The sequence below is a fragment of the Acomys russatus genome, chromosome 8 (assembly GCF_903995435.1).
Source record: "Acomys russatus chromosome 8, mAcoRus1.1, whole genome shotgun sequence".
NCBI classification, from domain to species: domain Eukaryota; kingdom Metazoa; phylum Chordata; class Mammalia; order Rodentia; family Muridae; genus Acomys; species Acomys russatus.
Window position 1 is genome coordinate 75258360 of NC_067144.1, and position 17644 is coordinate 75276003.

The 17644-nt window shown below is 46.0% G+C and overlaps 1 protein-coding gene and 1 pseudogene across 1 annotated transcript in view; both read right to left on the reverse strand.

Annotated features, from left to right (window-relative positions):
* LOC127192954 (40S ribosomal protein S19-like) overlaps positions 1-17644 on the reverse strand; it is an 877505-nt pseudogene that overhangs the window by 277919 nt on the left and 581942 nt on the right.
* The window catches only part of Dscam (DS cell adhesion molecule), a 574658-nt gene that overhangs the window by 235162 nt on the left and 321852 nt on the right, over positions 1-17644 (reverse strand). Inside the window, exons 6-9 of the mRNA XM_051150389.1 lie at positions 16027-16305; positions 12141-12416; positions 6858-7154; positions 5823-6098 (exon numbers count right to left, since the gene is read on the reverse strand). Coding sequence (XP_051006346.1) covers positions 5823-6098; positions 6858-7154; positions 12141-12416; positions 16027-16305 — 1128 coding nt within the window. The remainder of the gene's footprint in view (positions 1-5822; positions 6099-6857; positions 7155-12140; positions 12417-16026; positions 16306-17644) is intronic.

Consider the following 17644-nt stretch of genomic DNA (forward strand, 5'->3'; position numbering starts at 1 on the left):
GGTATGTCCAAAAACTTGAACATTGTAACATGACATTGTCATCTTGACTTTTCACACTTGAGAACTACATTATAAAACACACACACACACACACACACACACACACACACACACACACACACACACGTCTAAAAAAAAACCTGACAACGTTTTAAGTAGTTCCATCATTTTGTATGGAGATGCATCAACTCATGGCTGTTCTAGGCTGTGTGAAATTGCATGTGACCTGGATAGAAAAGTAAAATAAAATAAAAGCCATATGAGACACCATCCAGCACTGGTTGACAGCCAGAGGTGTCAATGTCTGCAGTGACCTGCACACAAATAATTGGCCTCTGATACACATCTGTCCTAGTTAGCTTAGATTGTTAATGGAGACAGCCCATAGTTATCTGGATGGGAACCTCCACTGAGGAATTGCAAAGATCCTATCTGCCCGTGGGCATTGTCTGTAGGGGATTATGCTGATCCTTCATTGGTGTGGGAGGGCTCAGGTCCCTGTGGGTGGCCATGCATGGGTCGTCCTGGGCTGTGTAAGAAAACCAGCTAAGCAGGAGCCATTTGAACAGCATTCTGCTGTGGTCTGCTTCAAGTTCACGCCTTGAGCTTCTGTCCTGACCTCACTCAATACTGGACTGTGGCCTGGAAGTGTAAGCCAAGTTAACCCTTTCCCCCCTGAGTTGCTGTTGGTCAGAATGTTTTCTCACAGTAAACAGAATGGAAACTGGAGCAGAATCCGTACATTTGCAGCATCTGCTAAACCCCCAGCTTCCTGGTGAGCTCATTGATCAGGTTTTCTAACTGAGTTGCTGGCCTGTGGGGTGACTTAGTCTGCTTCTGGAAGTCATTCATCCATTCAGAGACAGAGTCAGCATGCATGTGTTTCTATCACGTGTCAAATGCACATGCTGTTTGGTTTGGGCACGGCACACTTTGAGGGGTTTCTGACTGTCTGCAGGGCCGAGGCTGTAGTGCTTTGTCCCTCTCCTTTTATCACCCCCACAGCCATGGCTTCCGCTTGGCTTCTATTGCCTTGTCAGGTTTCCCTACACTCAGGGTTGGTTCCTTACGTGGAGGATCCTTAACCACTGAGTACAGTTTATTTTCTGACAAATTGCCCGCCCCCCAGTGCAAGGGCTTTTCTTCTTCTTTCTTTCTTTTTTTGTTTTTGTTTGTTTGTTTTTTGAGACAGGGTTTCTCTATGTTATCTTGGCCATCCTGGACTCACTTTGTAGACCAGGCTGGCCTCAAACTCACAGCAATCTGCCTACCTCTGCCTCCCAGTGCTAGGATTGAACTGTGTGCCACCATGCCCATCTGCAAGGGCTTTTCCTATTGGGCAGCTTTTAATGAGTGACATGAAGAAACAGTCTGAAGTCCCTACCTGTCCCTTTCAGGTTGACAGACCTGGAGCATTTGTTCTTGTCTCACTTGTCTCCCACTGGGTGGGAGAGCATAAGTATATTGATGTTTCCCCCCCCCCCCCCCGACCAGTGGCCACCAAGGACGCCCTGTGGCCTGGGCTAACCAGGAAGATGCCCTCCCCAGGAGCCACCTGTAGGGAACAGTCAGGAGAGAGCTGTATTTTTTTTTTTTTTTCTGGTTGCAGTGAGCACGAGAGTCCAGAGATATTAAGTCTCTAGTTTTGAGGAAAGGTTGCTCATGGCAGAGGAACAGACAGAGAGCTTAAATCATGACCCAGGAGCTAGCTGAGGCTTCCCTACAGACTTGCCTACTGCACCCTTCCATTCCTCGATTTAACACTTTCAGGGGCTCCAACCATAAGGCACAAGTGTAACATTTTAATTTGGGGTCCTGTACTAAAGTGAACACACTGGTGTAGGGAACTTAAAAGGGGCAGTTTAAATGTTGTTATTGTCTGACTTGGGCCTCAGATGGTTGACAGACAGGTCTTCATGTGAGTCTGACCAAGAGGCTGATCAGTTTGTCATCCTGCATGAGGAATAGCTTGGCTTGTCACATCTGGGCCCTGGAATCCCTCATCCTCTACTGTCTGATGCACTTCAATTTGCATACTGGGTTTCTGGACGCCGCTGTCACCTCTCCTTGTCCTTCTGTATTCCTTGGTTCCCAAGACCCCAGAGTACTGAAACCTCTTCTGAGAAATGGTCTCACACTGGCTTACAGCCAGCTCACATCCTCTGCAGAGCCACAGCCATTTCTAGGTGACCCATAATACCCAAATATAGGGTGTGCAGCTGCTGTGAGGTGTGCCCACACGACATTCACATGAGGCTTAGACAGGGTTCTTAGTGAGCATAAACCCATGCTTTGCTTTTGGGAAATTTCTAAAATATTTTCAAGTTTGTGTGGGTAGGTGGACAGACTGGCCAGCAAACCACGGAGTTCCTCCTGTCTCTGCCTCTCCAGCACTGTGGGCTCTGGGGCTGAGACTCGGGGCCTCAGGCTTGTACAGCACCGGTAAAGTGCTGACACTGACAGCCCTCTCCCAGCTCTTGGTTTTCGATTCTTTTCAGTGATCAGTCTGCTGATCTGCCCCTCCCTACTGGGTGTCCGTACTTGTTTGTGCAATGTTTCAATCTGGGCGCATCCACACCCCATCTAGTTTCTTCTCAGACTGTCGCCCCAAAACTGCCTATTCTGTAAGCGCAAGGCTTCTTTCTTCCCACTGTCGACAGTAAAATCTGGAGTTGCCTGGTGCCTCCCATTCTCTCACACCCATGTTGGGTCCATTAGTGACCACGCAGAACCTGAATCTACCTCGGCCTCTACTTAATGCATGTTCCTGGTGCACACTGCCACCCTCCTCCCCAGGACTCCGCCTGTGTGCCGTGTGGCCTCTCCTGCTCTCGGCCCTGGGCTCACAAATGTCCTTTGTCCATTCTAAATCCAAGTCAGTCTGTGCGGCTTCACTGTCCAAAATCATCTGGCAACCTCTTCCCAACTCAGAAAAGATCCCAGGTCTTCACATACCAACCCTGGATACCATCTCTTCTGTGAAATGCCCTCTGCCACTGGGCATGGACGCACTCAGGAAATACATCTCTTTCATCTTCTGCAGCCAAGGTGGCGCTCGGCTTCCTTCAGCCCAAGAGACCCCTTGACCTTTGTTTGACCTCTGCTCTGTCTCTACTCACTACTCAGACTGCTGTGCACATCTGCAGCCCAGCACTCCACTGTCTCCCAGTACCCTTCCCTGCCCACATTTGAATCACTGCAAATGTGAAAACCCAGCCCTGCCTGCCTGCCTACCTGCCAGTAGCCACTGACCACAAGGACACTGTACTGAAATATAGCATGTGATAAGTTTCCTTCAGATACCCGCACACTGGAACTGATAATTTGTACTGCATTTTGTATACTTCATAGAAGCCCTTAAACACAAGACTACTTGGCTAAATCCTTTTATGAAATCATATATACTGGTTACAAGACCTGATATATTATTCTTTGGGGCCTAAGATATTTTGAATTGGTTTATGACAATTAAGAGGCTCAACATCAGCACATCAATTTATGCTGGTCCAGGACTTTAAGACTAAAAGCTAATCATTCAATTGGCCTTTGTTCAAATTTGTGTCCCCAATATTTAGTATTGAAATATTTATATCCAAATGGTCATGTTTCCATCAGGCGCTCTTGAAAAAAACATCTTAGTAGCAGTAGAAGGCCAATGGGCAAGGCAGACACAGCCTCATGTGATCAATCATTGTAACTTAAAAACAGCTTGAAACATAGCTGGCTGCTAATTACCTGTCCTATGGGTAAGTGTTTTCAAATGTAGCTTATGGATTTCTGGGGATCCCGATGCATATGTGAGGGAGTACACAAGAAGAAAGCCGTTACAATGCTGAGAAGTTAGCTGCCTGTCTCTCTGTGTGGGCGTTTGCACCGGTACCTTCACAGTGTGGCAGATAAGACACTGGAACCTCGGCATCAATGATTACTGTGACACTGAGGCACAGCAGTGACACTGAGGCACAGCAGTGACACTGAGGCACAGCAGTGACACAGGCACAGCAGTGACACAGGCACAGCAGTCACACTGAGGCACAGCAGTGATCACCTCGGGTTCCATTTTGTTTCTGGGTCTAAGTTGGTTTTGTTTGATTGCTTGTTGGAAAAACGGCCAGAGTCCCTGGCAGCATGAGAGGACAGGCATCTCCAGGGAAAGCAACTAGCTGCTTTGCTCATGATATTCCAACTTTTTTTCTACCTCGAATGGCTCCCTAAAATGACAGCCATACAGATTTGTATAGTGGGAAGACTCTCTGGAGAGATGGGAGGTGAGAGGTTGTTAGCTCCTGGGATCGCAGTTGATGGTACCACAAATAACAAAACTCAAGTTCTAGTGTCCACGGGATCTTGTGATATTAATAATGTGATGTTTTGATTCTGCACAAGGAATTGTGTTAATATCCAAAAGAGCTTCACATCTCAGTGAGCTAGTCATCTGCAAATCAGAAGACGGTGTGTGGGCGAAACGCTCATCTGAAGGTGTGAGCATCTTAAAACGGCAAAGTGAAGACATTCAGCAATGTAGCTTCCAGGTCTCCATGGCAACACACCCTTACAGCACCGCTCTGATTTAATTTTCTGCACAGTCATGCACACACTCGGGTGTCTCATGCCTTATGTGTTTGTTTTGTTCAGTGACTGTCTTTCTTGATGAGAAGGAGAGCTCCTCAAAGGAAAGCTCACCTCCTGAGCCACGGTTACATCCAGCGCTCAGGGCTGGTACCCAAAAGGCCACAGATGACTCCTACACGATGGGGCAGCATCAGAAGTGGACCCTGACTCCATCAAGGACTTATAATTATTTAAGGAAAATTAAGGTATGGGACAATTTAAGAAAAATTCAAAATACCTAAATACAAGTGCCTAATATACAACATAATGACATATTTTATAGTGAAGGGGCATTTTGTGTGAGTATGTGTGTTTTCAGATGTTCCTTAGGATGAAAGGTTTGAATACTAGTATGTTTGAGGCTGAGGGGATGGGGACATTTGTGTGAAGCCTATGGGGCACTAAGAGATGATTCTCTGCACACTGGTAGCTCAGAAGGCCATGCAGCGTGGCTGCAGGGTACTCATGCCTCCTGCAAGGTGTTTTTAGAGCACGTCACAACCTTCTCTTTTAATGGTGTATTGCACGTAAAGTATCTAAAATATCTACATTGATGCGAATCCTTCATTTTACGCTTGGCTGAGGAAACTCACTGACTTGGGAAGGAGAGGCTGTGCGTCCCTGGGCCTGACAGTTCATCGCTTGTTGTTGGCAAAGGACTTTGAAGTTATATTGTAGAACATCAGAGATTACCCTGACAGCTTGGAAGCCAGGACACAGTATATGACATGATGTAATGGATAATTTAGTCAGAAAGACTGGGGACCTATTGGCCATGGGTTGCCGAGTAAGCCATACGGATGCTCTGCCCTGCTGCTCCGTCCAGTCATGATGAGAACTTCAAGTCCTTGCCCAACGTCCACTGGCAGAATCTCTCCCCATTTGGGTAAGAGCTCGCGGACAGAGTGGTCAGAGGAAGGAAGATGCATGCTCTAAAATTATCCGAACGAACACTAGATCACCAAGCCAACAGTGTGTGGTCTATATGGTCTGAAAACTCCAAAGACACAAACTCCTCTTCGGAGAAAGTGGCACCAACTTCAAGTCCTACGAGGATCCAGGATCACAGACAACACTTAGCACATTGTTCACCTCTCGGTTTTTTATGACTCTGTCCAACTCTACTCAGATTTTGAGATGCCCCCCGCCCCCTTAAAAAAGCCAGGCTTGGAAAGGAGCGGTGTGGGGGAGGGGGGGGGCGGCAGGGTTACCTTTCACTGTCACGTGGACGCTCTGGCTGGTGGAGAGCTGTGGCTGCACTAGCACGTTGCACGTGTACTCTCCCTCGTCAACTTCTTTCTGCACATCAGAGAGTTTCAAAGTCCCATTGTTCTCAAAGGCCACCTGGCGGTGGTTGAAGGGAAGCAGGTTAGCGTTCTTGTACCACTTGATGGAGTAGTACGGGTAGCCAATCACGCGGCAGTGGATATACGTGTCCCGCCCTGCTATCGCAGTGATGTTTTTCATTGGTCTGATGCTTGCAGGCCCTGGAGAGACACGAGGAAACTCTTGAAAATAATTTAAGGGTACATCTCATGGAAGGATACGGGTACACCTTTTCTTTGGTGAAAATAAATTATTTTATGTAAGCACGCCTTTTTTTTTTTTGTCTCAGTTTCTTGGCATTTGGCATTTTCTAAGAAGAAACGATTTTCTTTCTTTTTACTACTCTGAAATGAGTCAATGAACGTTAAAATCTTTATTTTTTCCCATCAGCTACTTCTATGAAAATATTTTGAATTACAAGACAAAAGACAGTTTAATTAATAAAACGTAACTAGTCTACACTGCTCTGCACGGCCATGCTCTTCTGGTGAAAAGGCTGACAACAATTGATCGGCTGTCAGGCAGGCGGATTGATGAGGATGGAGGTTATGCCGCTGCGCGCTATGGATGTGAGTTAGGTACCACGGATGTGAAGGCTTACCATGGATGTCATGTGGCAGGTGGAGAGGAGAGAAGGGCATGCAGAGCATAAACCAGGAAAGGAAAGATTAAGTAGATAGATGTGAGAGGACAGAAGGTAGACAAGCTGACTACAGAGACCAAAATGCCATTTTCAACATCGGCCGGCCGATTAGCGGAGCTATTGCTGAGTAGGACAGAAAGGGCAGGGGGCGGGAGGGATGACTCCTCCATCGCGCATTGCAAGGCTCAGGCCAGAGCATGCAGCACCCGTTCCCCCCACCCCGCCCCCGCTACAATGAGTTGTGTGTGTTTGTTCGAGGAGCTGATTTGACAAGCACCTCTTACGTTTATTCGAGCCTGGTACAGGACGACTCCGGCCGAGTTGTTGGCAGTGCAGCGGTAGACGCCCCCATCCCGCACCTGGGAGCTGGAGATATTCAGATAGCTGACCACGTTCCCCTCGGACGTGATCATTTGGCTGATGCGGTGGCCGCTGCCCTTGAGGATGGGGTCATCATCTAGGGTCCACGTGACCGTGGGTAAGGGTGTCCCCTTCACGTTGCACACGAGGGACACTGGCTCTGCAGGGCTCACCACCTTCTCGCTAAAGGCAGAAATGATTTTGGGAGTTCCATCTGGGGGGAGGGAAAAAAAAAACAGGAAAGGAAGTGGCACACGCATGATAAAGCACTGTCAAGTCCACTGTTTATGCTATAGAGGCCTTGGGAGGCAGACACTTTACTTCTACTGTCATTGATGAGCACAGAATGCTGAAATGTTAAATGCATATCATATATGCGATGTATATAACATGTATTTCTCCCCACCCCCATCAGCATTACATCTACGTCTCTTTAATTCCCCAGAATCTACAATGTTTGTCATATCTTGACTTATATAATTTTGAAGGATATTTTGGAGCCATTTGCAAATATTAAGATGGTCTCATATTTCCTCATGTTTAAACACATGTTGCCCATTTCTCCAGGAAACAGGATGGGGCCATTTTTGGTTGGTTGGTTGGCTGATTTGGCTATGTTTTATTTGTTTCTTTTGTTTTGTACCAGGGATTGAACTTAGGGCTTCAGGTTTGCTGGGCAAAATTGTATCTTTTTGCATTTATTTATTAGTTTTTGTGTCTTCCTTCAGAAGTGTCACTCAAAATTTCTACTCATTTTTAATTAGACTGACTTTGAGTTTTGGATTTGTAGAATATTTAAAAGAATACTCAGACCGATATTTTAGATTTATTCATTATATTTCACGTGCATGAATATTTGCTTGTGTGTATGTCTGTATACTACATGTGCATAGTGTCCTTAGAAGCTAGAAGGAAGTGTCAGATCCCTTGGAACTAGAGTTATAGGCAGTGGTGAACCAGCCACCTTGTGGGTGTGGGAACTGAACCTGGGTCCTCTGCCTAAGCAGCCAGTACTCTGAACAGCTGAGCCATGTTTCCAGCCCTGACTTCTAAGATGCATGTGGAATGCTAGTAAACATATGTTAAATAACTTATGATGACCAATTCAGCAGGTATTCTTTACAAATTACACACAATGTCTGTCAGAGAGACATGCCGTATACAGAACACCTGTTAGTGTGGGCATCTAAAATAGTTTCTCCCAGGCTGTGGTCTTCTTTATACTTTGGCCTTTTTGTGTCCTATCTCTAAATCATGAACAATTTTGCATTGCTTTAAGACGTTTATGGTTTAACGTTATACATTTGGGTCTAAAATTTATATCAAATTATTTTTCATTTATGTAGTTCCTGAATGTTGTTCAAGTCCCTTATTTATTCTCATGACTGTTGGTAGTTGCTGCAAGTATTTCCTTTACCTGTAAATATCCTGCATCCTGTGAAACTCAACTCACGACTCACATGTGGACGCATCTCAAGATCACACCTAGCATGCCTCGTTGAGCAGTGTATCTACCTTGGTCCACTTAACTTCATAGCAAGGCCTCAAAACTAGGGGGAGGCCTGCTCTTTCCAAGCCTGAGCAGGTTTTAGCCCTTCAGCCTCTTGTATTTACATTGTAAATCAACTTCCCACTATAAGATTTCTACTTTTCCACGTCAATTTAAAACTGTGTGTGTGGTTTTTTTTTTTAATATTTATTTATTATTATGTACACAATGTTCTGTTCTGTCTGCATATACACCTGCAGGCCAGAAGAGGGCATCAGATCACATCATAGCAACCCATGTGGTTGCTGGGAATTGAACTCAGGACCTTCGTGTGTGTGTGTGTGTGTGTGTGTGTGTGTGTGTGTGTGTGTGTGTGTGTGTGTGTGTGTGTGTGTGTGTGTGTGTCTGTGTGTGTGTCTGTGTTAGATAAGATTTCGTTTTGTGACCAAGGTGGCCACAAACCCATAATCCTCATGCCTCAGCTTCCCAAGTGTTGGTTTTTTTTATATGTTCATTCTTTAATTAATTATTAATTAATTTACTTTACATCCCAATTGTGGCCCCTCCCTTGTCTCCTCCTGGGTCCCACTCTCCCTCCCTCTTCCCCTACCCCCTCCCTTACCCCAAGACAGGAGGACGCCCCCCCGCCACTAATCCACCCTTGCACATCATGCTGAAACAGGGCTGAACGTGTCCTTGTCCAAGGTGGCCTGGCAAGGCAGCCTTACCAGGGGCAAGTGATAAAAAAGCATGCAACAGAGTCCATGACAGAGACGGCCCCCACTCCCTTTCACCGGGGACCCACACGGAGAGCAAACTGCCCGTCAGGTACATCTGTGTGGGGGCCTAGGTGTAGTCCATGCACAGTCCTTGGTTGGTGCTTCAGCCTCTGCAAGCCCCCCACCCCACTCAGGCCCAGGTTAGTTGGCTCCATTTTTGTTTGTTCTTTATTGCCATATTTTCCTTTAAATCATTGATTGCATTTCTATAAATGGAATGAGAGCGGATGTCTGTTAATCCTAACGCATAGACTGCCTCCAAGTCTTTTTTGTTGTTGTTGTTGTCTGCTTTCATTTTATTTTGTCAATTGGTGTTGTCTTCTTTTTAATATTCCTAGTGTTTTAAGTGGTAGGATTAGATTCCCTTCACACTGAAGTCCATGTGCTGAGCAGGTTTTCCAAAGACTCGGGGGCTTTCTCCTGGCATCTTCGCTTTACCTACTTTGTGCCCGCTACTCGGTGAGTAGGTGCCCAGCCCCTCTTAGCTCTGCGGGCTTCAGCACTTTGCTTTTCTTCTAGTGTCAGCACCACTGGCCTTGGGGGTATCCTCAAAGGAAAGGCTCGCACACTCCCTGTCCCTTCCTCCGAGTCCTTCGTTCTGTTTGCTCTGGAGTTTTCTCAGTTCTCCGTATGTTTGACCATCCTAAACTCCATCAATTTCCTGTGCGTGAAAGCTTGCCTTATAGGTGCTGTTTCTTCACTCCTCTAATTCCTTGTTCTTTATTTTTCTGTTTTGCAGTTACTCTGGTTTAACTGTATGCCTTTGCAGGGTCTAGGAAATTCAGCCTCCTGGTAAAGGCTCCCAGATTTTTCACTCCATTTACAGTCATAGAGACTGCGCTGTAGGTTGAGGTTATAATAATTTTATCTTAATCCAGTTTTTATCATGGGAACTAGGGGGGGGGGGCTTCCCAAGATGGTGCTCGCTGGGCATAACTGTGCATCAGGGGCTAGATACATGACATCTCCTCTGTGACATTAGTGCTGCCATCTTCCAGAAGAAAGGAAAATAGAATTAATCTTCTCATCCTGAACAGAAACTGACATGAGACAAACAAGTTGGGGAGTCTTCTGGGCGCCCCACACCCACCCCTTTCTATCCCAGTGACTGGCTTTGTGGAGATGAAGGCAGACGCTGTTTGCTCAGTGAGACCCGAGTGCCTCTGTAATCTGCCTAGCTGTCACTATGACAGCGAGACCCTTTGACATCACTGCGGATGATCAATATGCTCTTTAGGTTTTCTTAGTTACTTGAGACAGTTGCCAAGGTAACAGGCCCTAGACAGGTAATCTCTCCATTTCCTTTAGTGAGAAGCTAAAAATAGTGGCTGTGGGAGGACCAGGGAGCATCCTGACTACCAGAGCCAGCTCCATGCAAATTGATTACTTTCTGGACTTAATTACTATGTGTGAAGCAGTGTCGGGCATTTAACACAAGGCTCTGCCTTCAGGCCGCCCCTCCCCTGCCTCACTGTCCTCACTGTCTGCAGCAATGCTCGCTCACACCACATAGCTACGCTTGCTGCTGCTCACATAGCTGGCGCTAATGGCGCAGTAGTGGAACTAGTCTCTTCGCATTGGGCAGATTTAAGCTCACTCAACACATTAATGGGTTTTACTTATTCTATCCTTGGGCTATAGGAAAAATAATTCCATCACTTTCAACAATTGATAATGGATGGATTTTAAATGATAGCTAATGATATAATTCCCATCAAGGCACACAAACGCCCAGGCAGGAGCCGTTTCAATTATCTGGTGATGTATGTATGCGCCTTGCTAAAATGTCACCTGCCACCGCTCCCTTCCCTGGATGATGGATGAACGTGAAGATTTAAGTACTCAGTAATCAGTTTAAAAAGCAAACATAGCCCATGTTATTCTACTCCAGGGTGATTCCTCACACAGTCCGCACACCTAAGTCTGGGGACATTAGACCAGGCTATGGACAACAGCAGCAACCACAGGTCATGTTTTCATGCATTCTAATGAAACTGAGGTTACTACTATCTGCAGCTTTCTTCTCAAACGTGGGATAATTTTGTCACACCTCACAGCTCATGGCAGACTTGCCCATATCTGGAGACATTTCTTGTGTGTGTTGTGTGTACATATGTATGTTGTGTGTGTTGTGTGTGTGTTGCATATGTGTTTGGTGAGTTTATGTGTATTTATGTGTGTTGTATGTGTGCTGTGTGTATGTGTGTTGTGTGTATATGTTGTATGTGTTACGTGTGTGTATGTATGCATGTTATGTGTGTACGGTGTATGTGTGGCTTGTGTTATGTGTGTATGTGTTGTGTGTATGCATGTGCATGTATGTGTTTGTTGTGTGTATGTGTTGAGTACGGGGTGTGTATGTGTGTATGTTGTGTGTATGTGTGTATGTTGTGTGTATGTGTGTATGGGGTGGTGTGTGGGGGGGGGCATGTGTATGTATGTTTATATGTGGTATGTGCGTATGTATTTGTGAATGTGTATGTATGTGTTGTGTGTGTGTGTGTGTGTGTGTGTGTGTGTGTGGTCACAACTTGGAGGGATAACTGTTACCATCAAGGGCTAAGGCTAGAGGTGTGCCTAAGCATCCCACAACTTATTTATCAGGTAGAACCCCAAACAAACACCCTACTTACACACCCCAGGCCCCCAAACAAGGCATTGTTGTAACTGCACATGTAGAAAATAATGGATTGGCAACAGAACCCCAGGTTGAAAGGTTGATCTTCAAGCATGAGTGGGAAGCATTCACCCGATCTCAGGTCACATTTCTCATCTAAACACTGTGGCACGCTCCCTCACAAGAACTCTGCCTCTCCCTTGCCTGAGCTAGTGAGCAGTCACCACACAGAGAGCCACTGGCCTCTCTTCTCCCAGGAGCAGCTCTGCACTGCCCTCTGCCCATCCCGTGCCCCCTCGAATCACGCCCACTGACCTTCAAGGACCACCTGGACGTAGTCTTGAGCTGACAGTTTGTCGTTGCGCACGAAGCACTGGTAGGCGCCCCCGTCACTCTTCACCATGTGATCCATTATAAGGTTTGCGTGGTTCAGGCCTGTTATCCTCACGTTCTTGCTGGGCTTGAGGATTTCGCCGTTTCGGTACCAGGAGAGCTCCTGATCCTCATTTCCCATCACGCTGCAGGACAAGGACACCTGGCTGCCCACGCTGCTTTTAACCTTCCTGGGACTGATGGTGGCTTTCAGAGGCTCTGAGGATTAGATAAGGATGGAAAAGAAAGTAAAACGTCACTAGGTATTGACACTGGTTAGGTAGCATCCTGGGCTTTTGCTGAGGCCAGGGTGTAACTGCCAGGTTACCCCATTTGGGTCCCACATCAGCATTATTTGGGGTACCACTTTGTTTAGATATACCAAAAAGCACAATGTTGGTTATACTTGTTTCTTACAATACATGTGATAGGTTCGACCTACACATACTAAGACATGTAACATGCTAATTGCTAACAGGGCCATGAGTGTGTGGACAAAAATCCCTGCCAGGTTTGTCCCAGGACAGCACTCATGGCTTTTCCTTAGTCCACTACCATATTTGATCCAACAACACATGGTTACCAAGAAGACAGCTGGGTTCAGATGTGTGACAGAAAATAGTTCTGCTTTAATGTAGGGATTGCTCCCTGGAACAAGGACGGAATTCCATCCTCTGAAATTCCTGTCTCCAATTACGCAAACCTAACTCAAGGGAAGAAGAGTTACAGAGCATTTACCAGGTGCTAAGGTTTACAGTCATGGATGAGCAGATACTTTGCAGAATAATTAGCGTGTGCTAAACCAACTGGATCTTCCCCACACATTACTTAAGGAGTATCCACATAGGACCTTGTTGTGAAATTTTGCTGTAATTCTCAATGCAAGGAGAAGAACTAACTACTCAAGGAGTCAGTGTGTCTTAACCAAATTCACCAGCCATTCGGACAGAGCCACCAACTTCATCCACTTTGCTCCCAATGTCTCGCATTCCCAGAATACAAAGTCTGCAGTTCTCGAGCTTTGTGTGTTAATCAAAAGCTAGAATTATTGTTACATCCAAGCAGAGTGACATATCTCAGATGTGTCACAAGGACAAAGAAAACCTCAGATGCCAAGGATGACTAGAGCTGAGCACAGCTGGCAGAGAGAGGGTTACAGAGAGCGGAGACATCAGGGACTCAAGCGTGGAACACAGATGTGCCAGTGTCTGAAACTCTTGGAAGTATCAAAGTGGGAATCAAACTACAGAGGCAATTTGAAACAACTTTATAAAGGGGCCTCAATATTTTGGAATAATTGTTTTAATGTGGATATTTTGCCTGCATGTATGTCAGGGCACCACAGGCAAGTCTAGGGCCGGTGGAGGCCAGACTAGGACACTGTACCCCAAAAGACTAGAGTTACAGATGGTTGTGAGCTGCCAGATGTACTGAAAATTGAACCCAAGTCCTCTGGAAGACTTGCTAGTGCTCATAACAGCTGAGCTATTATTCCAGCCCCATAGAATAAGATTTAATAAAACTAAAACTTAAGCATGCCTGCAATCCCAGATCAGCAGGAGGTTGTGGAAAGGAGACCACAAGTTCAAGGCTAGCCTGAGCAACTTAATGAGATTTAAGATTCTTTTTAATCTTAAAAATAAGATTTAACAGCAAGGTTGGGATAAGAGATCACTGGGGGAAAGCCTGGGTCCAAACCCCAGTACTACAAACAAACCAGAAAAATTAGTGAAGAATGTTGACTAAGTAGATGGCACAACCAAATATTTTCAGGAGAATTGGCGTGTCACATGATGTTAGATAATGGAGTGGAGACAGATCTTGGAGTCAGCCTTATAGAGGTGCAGGTGACTGCAGAGAAGACCCAGAGTCTGGACTTGGCCTGGGTGGGGCAATAAGACAAAACCTTAACGAGGGCCCACGATTTAAAGCTTATCTATGGGAGTGAGCAGGGAAGATGTTCCTAACAAGAATCGCTATTGAGAAGCAGAGTTTGCGACTCTGTGCTCACTTTGTACAAAAGTCTGTTGAGACATCAGCTTAGCACCTTGCATAAAACTCACATCTACACTTATTTGTCAACTAAAAGAGGCCAGGCATGCTCATAGACCCGGAACTCACTAGAACGCTTTCCTCATCAAGAGCAGAGAATGAGAGGGAAGATGTGATCTTCCACGTGAGGGTTGAGCATTCCAGAGGAAGGTGCACATCTCTGGATGTGTCAGGGGATCGCAGCCATAAAAGCCAAGCCAACAGGGATCAGTATCTCTCTCCCCAGATAACTTTGAAAATGCAGCCAGCGGTAAATGTCCTTAGAGAGTGGGGAAGGCAAGACAATGCTGAGAGTCAACTGAAGACAGGAGGAGAGCATGTCTTGCAATTATGTTTTATGTTGGAGGAGGGAAGATGGGAAATTTTAGACAGGAGATCAGAGGATGATCCCACAGGGAGGGAGCAGAACGGGCAAAGTCACTGACACTCTGACACAGCAGATTATCTAAGGATTTGAAGGAATTTAGATTCACCAATATATGCTAAATCAATCAAACAAACAAGCACAAAAACAAAAACAAACAAACAAAAACAAGACACCTGGCCAGAGTTTCATTGAGATGCCCTGGACACTAGCCTAAGATATAAACTTACTTCAGTGTGCATCAACGGCCCAGAGACCTGAGTTAAAAGAAGAGTATTTGGAGTCTAGTGTCACAGTTCTGGTAGCCGTCTGATACTGAACTGTCTGATCTGGATGAGACATAGCTCTTCGACCAGGAAAAGAGAGCTGTGGGGGAAGTACTTTCCCACTGCTAGCCAGCCTCAGCCTGAGCTCAAGAACTCTGAAAGTATACCTGGTTCCAGGCGCCCATTCAAGTCACTGATTTTAACTCACTCACTTAAGGTACGATGAAGGCGTGTGCGCTAATTCCTATGCTGGACACTGAAGCAGCCGCCCCATACACAATGTATCAAGTTCAAAAACACATTTCAGAGATAGCTGTAGGTTCTGTGGTTTTGTCACACCCTTCTGGGCATGACCTGTTGGCCAATCCACATTGTTTTGGTTTCCATATTAGTAAATTTGAGAGCGCTTGACTAGGTCGGGGTGCACTACGCAGCTACACCATCCTTGCTCCCCAGTAGGCCATGGCCAGGATGGAGAGAAGATGAGCCTTGGAGAAGATGAAAAGGAAATTCTCTACAAAACAGCACAGGTCCAGTCAGTTGGCTCATCTGATAATGCTGCTTGTTGCCAAGCTTTTCCACCCAAGTTTGAGCTCTGGCATGCACAGGGTAAAGGAGAGGACCAAGTCTTACAGGCTGTCTTCTGACATCCAGGCACACATATACTTCCTAAGAACACGCTAAATAAATAGATGTAAAAAATAAAGAAAAGAAAGAAGGAAGGGAAGAAAGAAGAAACGGTGCTCAAGTCTAGTGTCTGCATAATTTAGAACCTCCGTTTCTACTGATAGTGGGTCCCCTGCAGAAAGTTAAAGCAACTTCTAGAAAGAGGCTAAGATCAACCACTCATCAGGCTTCCATCACCGAGCTGCCAACATCACACTCTCCCTTGTCTGTTTTCAGAGTTTGGCCATGAAGAATGACACCTGGGTGGTACTGTCCCGGAAAGGCAGCGGTCCTGTGTCCTCATGAAAACCTCAAAGCAAACCCGGGCTGTGTAACCGTGTGTGATTTCTCATCTGCCAGGCAGGGTACCACGGAGGAAGGGCAGATGCTGTGAGGTCAGAGGAAGACTGTGGGCAAAGCTGGCTCTTCAGGGCACTTTCATGCAGCCAACGTCCCCTCTCCCAGTTACCATCCAACTTACGTTTCACGTACAGGCGGCCTATCACCTTGGCAGTGCCGTATCGGTTGGATACTTCACACACGTAGCTGCCTGAGTCTGAGGGGCGGCTGTTCTCAATTAGCAGCCCGGTCACTGTCTTCTGGAACCTTCCAGAAAGCTCCAAGGGCATGTTGTCCTTCAGCCAGCGGTAATCTGGCTCGGGGTGCCCAAGCGCTTTGCAAGGCAGCTCCACACGCTGCCCCGCCATGGCTTTGCGGTGGTCAAACCCATCCAGGATGGATGGCGCTGAGTTTGCTGGGTCTGTGGAAGAAAAATGAAACCGTCAACGGCCAAGAATGGGGAGTACATGTGGCCACCTGAGAAGCACGTGTGAGCTGTCACAACACATTAATCCTGAGCCTCCTGCCTACTGCTGCCAAAACAGGGCAGACACATTTATCCTGCTCGTAACTTATAAAAGGCTGAATCCTGGTCAGAGCTCTTGCTGCTGAGTCTTGCTTTGTGGGCCTATCTAGAGTCAAAACGTTTTGACAGGAGTTGTCAGCTCAGCCAAGAAGGAGATTACCTTTTGGTAACGGGAACACCACACATCTCCTCTCAACAGTGGCAAGAGAGAGAGAGCTATTATATTACCAAAATTCATCTCACAAGACCAAAGGGGCGTAGTATACTATTCCTTTATTCATTTTGAAATGTTTTATACTCACTTTGTTTTGGTTAGCAGATGTCAACGGTACATGCTTTGGGGGTTTGGTATAATACGTCAATACATGCGCACAGTAGGTACTGATCACATTTAAGCGCTTTTCCATCACCTACTAATCACTAGTCTGTGTTCAGGTTGATTCTGTTGTTTAAGCATCACACATGGATGGGAACGTGAGATCACTGCCTTTCTCTGCCTGGCTTGTTTTAGTTAACACCACAGCCCCTACTGCTGCCCACAGGACTGCAAATAATGGGTTCATTTCTCCTTGTGGCTCAAGAACACTGTACTATCTCTGCCACACTCTCCTTGTCGTTTTTGTTTTTCATCTGTTGATGGCCTGAGTTGATTCCACATATAAGCTAGTATAGTTCTGGAATCAACATGGCCATGCTGGGCTGTGACATGCCAGCCATTCCTTTGCGTCTATACACACAGCAGTGTGAGAGCTCGACCACACAGCAGATCTTATTTTAGTTTTGTAAAGACTTCCATGCTGTTCTCTGCTCTGATTTACACTCCAACAGTAGGAGAAGAGAGTTTTGTTTCTCCCCACTCTCTAGCTAGAAGAAAATACTTGCCAACTGTTGTTCATCTGACAAAAGACCAATGTCTATCATACACAAGAAACTCAGGAAAACAAACAAAACCCAAAAAGCACTCAAAGTGTTCTAAAAGTTCGATTAGTAACAAATTTAAAAGCAAGTAGATGTTTTCCAAACAAGAAACACCAAGGGACAACAGGTATATGTCACTAGCCAACAGGAAAACATAAATCAAAACTGCAGTTAAATTCCATGTCACATAGGCTGGTAAAAGAAAATTACTCCCTCTCCTAACACCAAGGCCCTAACTGGGCTTGGAGTTCCAAGAAATCAGCTATCTGTACAGTTCCCAGAGGTGGCCAAGGAGAAGCGACTGATCCCCAACCCC